This window comes from Metopolophium dirhodum, chromosome 3, assembly GCF_019925205.1.
Source record: "Metopolophium dirhodum isolate CAU chromosome 3, ASM1992520v1, whole genome shotgun sequence".
NCBI classification, from domain to species: domain Eukaryota; kingdom Metazoa; phylum Arthropoda; class Insecta; order Hemiptera; family Aphididae; genus Metopolophium; species Metopolophium dirhodum.
This window is the reverse complement of record NC_083562.1, coordinates 8,363,430-8,369,878: the sequence shown is the minus strand read 5'-3', so window position 1 is coordinate 8,369,878 and position 6,449 is coordinate 8,363,430. Positions and strand designations below refer to the sequence as shown.

General features: G+C 28.6%; 1 protein-coding gene across 1 annotated transcript; it reads right to left on the bottom strand.

Annotated features, from left to right (window-relative positions):
- Positions 1-1,296: 1,296 nt before the first annotated feature.
- Positions 1,297-4,547, bottom strand: LOC132942204 (uncharacterized). The gene is made up of 4 exons (XM_061010520.1): positions 4,497-4,547; positions 2,991-3,140; positions 2,726-2,887; positions 1,297-1,479 (listed from the first exon to the last, which is right to left on the bottom strand). The coding sequence occupies exons 1-4, from the start codon at positions 4,500-4,502 to the stop codon at positions 1,297-1,299; spliced, it is 501 nt and encodes a 166-aa protein (XP_060866503.1). The 5' UTR covers positions 4,503-4,547.
- Positions 4,548-6,449: the final 1,902 nt, after the last annotated feature.

Sequence of the window (6,449 nt, the reverse complement as noted above, 5' to 3'; positions counted from 1 at the left end):
TATGCAAAATTTTTCGTAGTCCTAACTTAATAAGGCCTCAAGCTTTAAAAGCTGGGCTACTGGATAAAATCACCCCCCCCCCCCCCCCCCATGACAAAAACCTAAAAAAGACACTGTCTGGGTCACGACGATAAAATGCTTGTTATTTATTTTAAGTTTTATCTTACTTTCACAAATCGTATACATTTTATATCTTTTGTCTTTTGTTGTAAATTAATCATAACTATAAATAACTATAATTTGGGAAATTATCGGTGTTTTTCTACGTCATATGAAATATATATAGATAATTTTAATATAGGTTCTATTGTTCTTATAGTTATAGGTAAAATGATCAATTATGAAAATATTTATTTTTTAACACATATAATAAATCTTTTGTGAAAATCATTCGTTCTGATATTGTGATACCTATATGGATAGTGAAAATGTATTGTCGTTATTAATTTTAAATTTAAACTACTAACTCAACATTATATACATCATTATTATACCGTACAATTATGTCTTATACAATCGTCAATCATATTACTTTTCAGATAACGAGTATATTACTTCCTGATGTATACTAAAAAAAAAAATAGTAACTAGGTATACTCGTTATATAATAATAAATACCTACAACAGACAATATGACATCATCTTTATATTTATGGCCATTTTTCTCTTACTGTAGCCTGAATAGCTAGAGTGTAGCTCCGTGTATTAATACTGTCGTTTGAAGTTGTAAAACTTAAGATTTTCATTTCAATAAAACTATAAAGTTACCTTAAAGTTTTATGATTGATTATTTTTCTGCACCCAAATAATGCTACCTCTAACATGTAACTTCCGTACAAATTTATCACCAGCGTTGAGCTTTTGTGTCACTCGAGGATACTGAAACAGGCCGGAAATTGTTTATAGTTAAGAAGCGGATACCTACTATAGTTTGTAAGATGAAAATATTTTATGTAATAAAATAATAAATTGATATTGTATGTAATGAGCATCTGAGGCAGTTAGTTAATACTATACGAACACGTTAATACAGTATAATTGACACCGACGTGACGTACGTAATACAACTGTAGGTGACTGGATAGATAAACAGCAATTTTAATAAAAAAAAATATTTTTGTTTATTTACGAGAATATAATATTAATATTTAAACGACTTTTGTAAATCAATATAATTATATATATATATATTAAACAGTAATGGATGAATACCAAGAATGAATACCTACTACGAATTTGTTTATATTTATTATTGTAGTTAAATTTTAATAAATAACTTATTATAAATTGTTATAGTTATAAAATGGACTTCATTTTTTTTCTGTAGCCAAAAAAATAAAGTTCCATCATGTAACTACCGATAAATATATCATCAGAGTAGAACTTTTGAACTACTCTCCATTGGTAATCGGTTACTTGAGGATACAACAGTAGTGCTACGCCAATATCAACAGTTGCATTTTTTATTCGATAAGTCCCCTAAATGAAAAAAGTTATTATTATAGATTAATCTCATGTTATAATACCTGTATTTAAAAATTATACATAATATATATGATATTATATTCATAACAATAATTATAGTATAATGCTGTTAATTTTTTGGAGAAAAACAACAATTATACCTATTACAATGCATATTTTGTAATTTTTGATATTTTTTTATTCCATTTGCATATCTTGCGTTCAATTAACGAACATTCAGTATCTGACTGTTCATAGTTTTGCATAAATTATAGTTGAACATTTTACTTGTTGAGTAGGTTGGTGTATTAAACGTGTTAAAATTGAATTCAACGATAAATCATTGTTACAAAAAAAGATACTGAGAAAAGACGATGATGAGTATCCTCGTGATGGTCAGTATTTTTTTTAATGATATTTTAATATATAATTAAATTTATAAAACATTAAAATTATATTGGTAATTTTTTTTTTTACTTGTAATATAATATGATAGATTCAAATAGTTTTCGGTGTACCAATCGTGGGCAGTCCCAAGTCGGACAAAATTAGAGAGATAATAGATTAACAAAATACTACCCGAATGCATCACACATATTATATTATTGTAAGCATTGGCTAGTTGGCATATGGCTGCTAACTTCATCAATATATCTTGTAGTCTGCTATCTAGCGTTGTTTTATATGTCTATGCAGCAACATACATTTATCGTTTATCAAATTACTTATGAAAGTCGGTAATAATTTAATTATTATTAGATTAAATTAAATAATAATATAGGTAGACAATCGGTCAACAATATTTATAATAACAAAATTACGACCCGTCATCAAAGATAAGATTTTAAGATAAGACAAATGTTGATCATCCAGTGCAATAAGGTAAAATATGAATTACATTTTTTTTTCACTTTTTATTAACGCGGATATATCAGTAATGTCATTGGTGAAGACGACGAAATACCATTTTTACTACTCACTTTTACATAATATTAAATACATGTCTAACTAAAAAACGCGGAACCTAACTTGGTGTCTGGGTCACCATACTTAACTATTTTTATGAACTTCCTCCTACCAATTTTTTTAGGAGCATAATATCACGAGGGATATCATCACTATTACTAAATCGTACTAATCATACGTTTTAAAATATCCATCGTGAAGACTTAATCAAAGGATACCAAAATTTCTCTTAAATATGTGACTAATTATATTCATTAAATTGTAATTAGCATACAATTTAATAAAACTTCCTTACTTTATCTAATGGACAAACCATTGGTGGATCAAACGAGCCGTACCATCGGGACCATAATTGATTCTTCTGCTTTAATTTATTGCAAATGTCTGTTAATGCCCACGTTTGGAAGTATTCGCAGTTAATACCATCTGAGTCACAACGATAAAATACCGTTATTGCCTTAAAAATTCAAATATATAGTAGGTACATTGTTTTGATGAATATTTTTACAATTTAAAATTGAATTTAATCTGAATATAGTGGTTTCATATTTTGTACTTACTTTGTTAGTCAGTTCTTTTGAATTGATTGTAACTTCGGCATTTAAAAGTTCTCCTTCTTTGTATCGATTGACCGTATAATAATTAGCAGTGATGTTAGGGTATACTTCCATTTTTTTAAAACGTAGGGTATATGTTAACAAAGGATTGTACTAAAAATTATAATGAAACATAAATATTGTATAATAGCATAAATTGTTGACCTGGACAGTAATGTACTTATGTGCAATGGTAATAGCTAGTACCTATAGTAAAAATATATTATTGTTATTAATTTTCAATTAAAACTACTAGCTGTTAATGTAAGGTATTTTTAATTCATAAGTATACCATATAATTGTGTGTTAAGGCGCGTCCAGACGGAGCAGCTTTGGCCGCGCGGCAAATACGCGTCCACACGGTGCCGCATTTATTTCCCGATTATCTTCCAGTAGACAATAATTTGGACTAAATCAGTTAGTGCCAAAATGTCATCGGAGGAGGATGTCGTTTGTGCGCTTGCGTTGTTGTATGCGTACAAAAATCATAGGTTAAAATACCTACGATTTAGTCGCTTGTAGCCTATAGGCATAAAATATGTGAGTTTGACACGAAAACAGTAATATTATTTTAGTCCGTCGGTAAAGTTGATCATAGTGGTTATGTTATTCACATATTCATATATTATATTATGAAAATGAATGTTTGTCTGTCTGTCTGTGTGTGTGTCCTTTATGCGTTCCTAAACGACTGGACCGATGTTGATGAAATTTGGTACAGAAATAGATTAGATGGGCAGAAGATAGGCTAATTTATAAAAGGAGAGGACCAACCCCGAGAGGTGCTCAAACAGAGATTTTTAAATTTCTTATGGAAATTGTTGTTTATAAATGGTCGCTATGGATTTTAAAGTTGCTATTTTAATAATAATATATTATTCATAATTACTATAGAATTGTGTCATTTTTAATGGGCAACGAAGTGCACGAAATCAGCTAGTAATCTATATTTTTGTACCTCAAAAAACATGAAATTAAAGATTTTTGAAAAATCATTATTGATCTTTGTATTTTTGAAAACAGAAAATCTTCAGTATCGACATTTTGATAAAATAAAAATTGTATCCACTGGAGATTACAATAAAAATCAGTTTTACCTCAGTGAAAAAAGTTTGTTCTGCTAATAATTACTTAAAAAATAATTTAAATACTTAAAAAAATAAGTACTGATGCCGCGCGGCTTTGCCGAAAATACGTCCACACACACGCGGCATAGGCGAGCGGCACAAGCCGCGCGGCTTTCCTTTGATGTAGACCGCCTACTAGGCCGATCGGAAATTATGCCGCGCGGCATCGAAAAAGGCCGCAGAAAATGTATTTATGTATTCACACTCATGCCGCGCGGCAAAAGCTGCTCCGTCTGGACGCGCCTTTAAGCAATTGTGTTAGTTTGTCGATCACAACCGATATTATCTAAACAATAGTAAGTATACACATATTAATATTATACGTAATAATAAATATACCTACCGACATAACGTCATCGATGATAAGTGCTCCAATAAAAATTAAGTAAAACGCCATCATTATTATTTTTGCCATTTTTCTCTTGGCGTGTCATAAAATTGTGCTTTTGTTTGTGGTCGTAAAAGTTAAATATTGACTGAATTAAATAATATATGACGGTATATTCATTTATGTTTCTGATTTTAAAATAGTTTGATACGATTGATATGTCTGCATAACTGTTCAAATGGAACGTTGTAGAAACATGAAAAACAAAATCACAATGAACAAATAGCTATTATTTTGCTGTAACACATACAGAATCTATTGAAATGAGATCTATTTGTGATTTAAAAAAATGATGAACAATTTGTTGAAGGTCTATTTTTACATAATTCATTATTAAATTATTATTAGGTACCTATTTATATATTGTTATAATATTATACATTAACTTGTCATTGAAATCATTAAAATCATGTGTGTAAATATTATTTATAAAAATCGTAACGTGTTAATTTAGGTTAAATATCTGATTGAGTATTTCGACGTTTTTTGACAACCGAATGTATTTTTTGAAACGAAGTTTTTTATATCACAATGCGGTGCTAGCCGGGAGAAAACGTTCTTGGCGAAATACTATAATTTATAATATATTAAACAGTTATTTCAGCCAAAACGTCCAATTTTTATTCTATCATACTGATCGATCTAGTAATGCGATAATCCTTTTTAAAACAGATTTGAATTTGTTACTAAGTAATAAGTATTATGTCTACTTAAGATTGGCCAGTCCACTTTTCCCAATTTCACTCCCCCCCCCCCACAACCACTGAAAATGTAGCTTCAATATTTTGAAATTTCGGAATTTTCAAACGGTGATTATTTGGGATTTATTCGGTATTTAAATCAGAAATCTTAAAATGTGGACCGACTCATCTCAAATAGACATTCTAACGAATTCAGATCAGTTTTTTGAAATATTTTCTCATTATTAGATCAATCAGTAGGACGGAACAAAAAAAAATCGGGAGCGGTAAGTTGTATAGTGACGGTCCGCGATAGATTGATTATAAAATATATAAAGATTCTTGATCTTTAGTGGAATTTTTTTAATTAAAAATAAAAATAACTTTTTTGTTATTTAAAAGTAGCAATAATTAGTTAAAACTAAGTAGGTAGGATAATATTCCACATCATGATTCAACGTTCTAAAATATACTGATTATACTTCTTAATAAGTAATAAATAAAAACACACACGATTAAAATATGAGCAACATTATTGACAATAATGCGGTGTTGCACATCAAGTGATCACCGCTGAAGAACCACTTACCGTTATTCTTTATTTATTATACTATCATAATTAAGTTCCTATGTTGGTATGTTGATATGGATTCTCGATTTTCAAAGAAAAAAATTATATTGACCCTCATAAAAAAAGTTATAAACCCTAGCTACAGGAAGGTAAATAGGAAGAAATAAGTATTTTTTTGTTAAATTCAATTAGAAACATTTACAGTAAAATTGTTCAATCCCTTTTCATAGCCCCTATCGTAGTATCGTCACACATATTACATTAGATAATATGAGTGTTTCTGTAACACTATATCCAACATTTATATAGTCATTCAAGTATTATGATGTGTGATAAACATATAAAATATAAAACGTATTTGCAGATAAAATATAGGTACCAACATATTATAACAAAATACAATGTAAATTTTTATTTAATTCATTATATTATTCCAATACCATCTAAATGAAGCTAGTACACACAAGTACCTAATCACATTAAATATTATCACATAAGAATATGTAATATTGTTATATATTTATTATTAATGAATACGATTTTTGAGATTATTTAGTTTGAACTTTTCTAAACATTAGATACAATAATATTGATAATGTTAAATTCACAATAGGTATTAGAGTAAAAATATTTAAATGGTTTTTTTAGGTAAATCAA

Bases quoted from the DNA above. Each gene is read 5' to 3' on its own strand.
- LOC132942204 (XM_061010520.1), bottom strand. The intron at 2,888-2,990 runs GTAAGTACAAAA...TGAATTTTTAAG, and splicing joins CAAAAGAACTGACTAACAAA to GCAATAACGGTATTTTATCG. The intron at 1,480-2,725 runs GTAAGGAAGTTT...TTTTTCATTTAG, and splicing joins TGGTTTGTCCATTAGATAAA to GGGACTTATCGAATAAAAAA.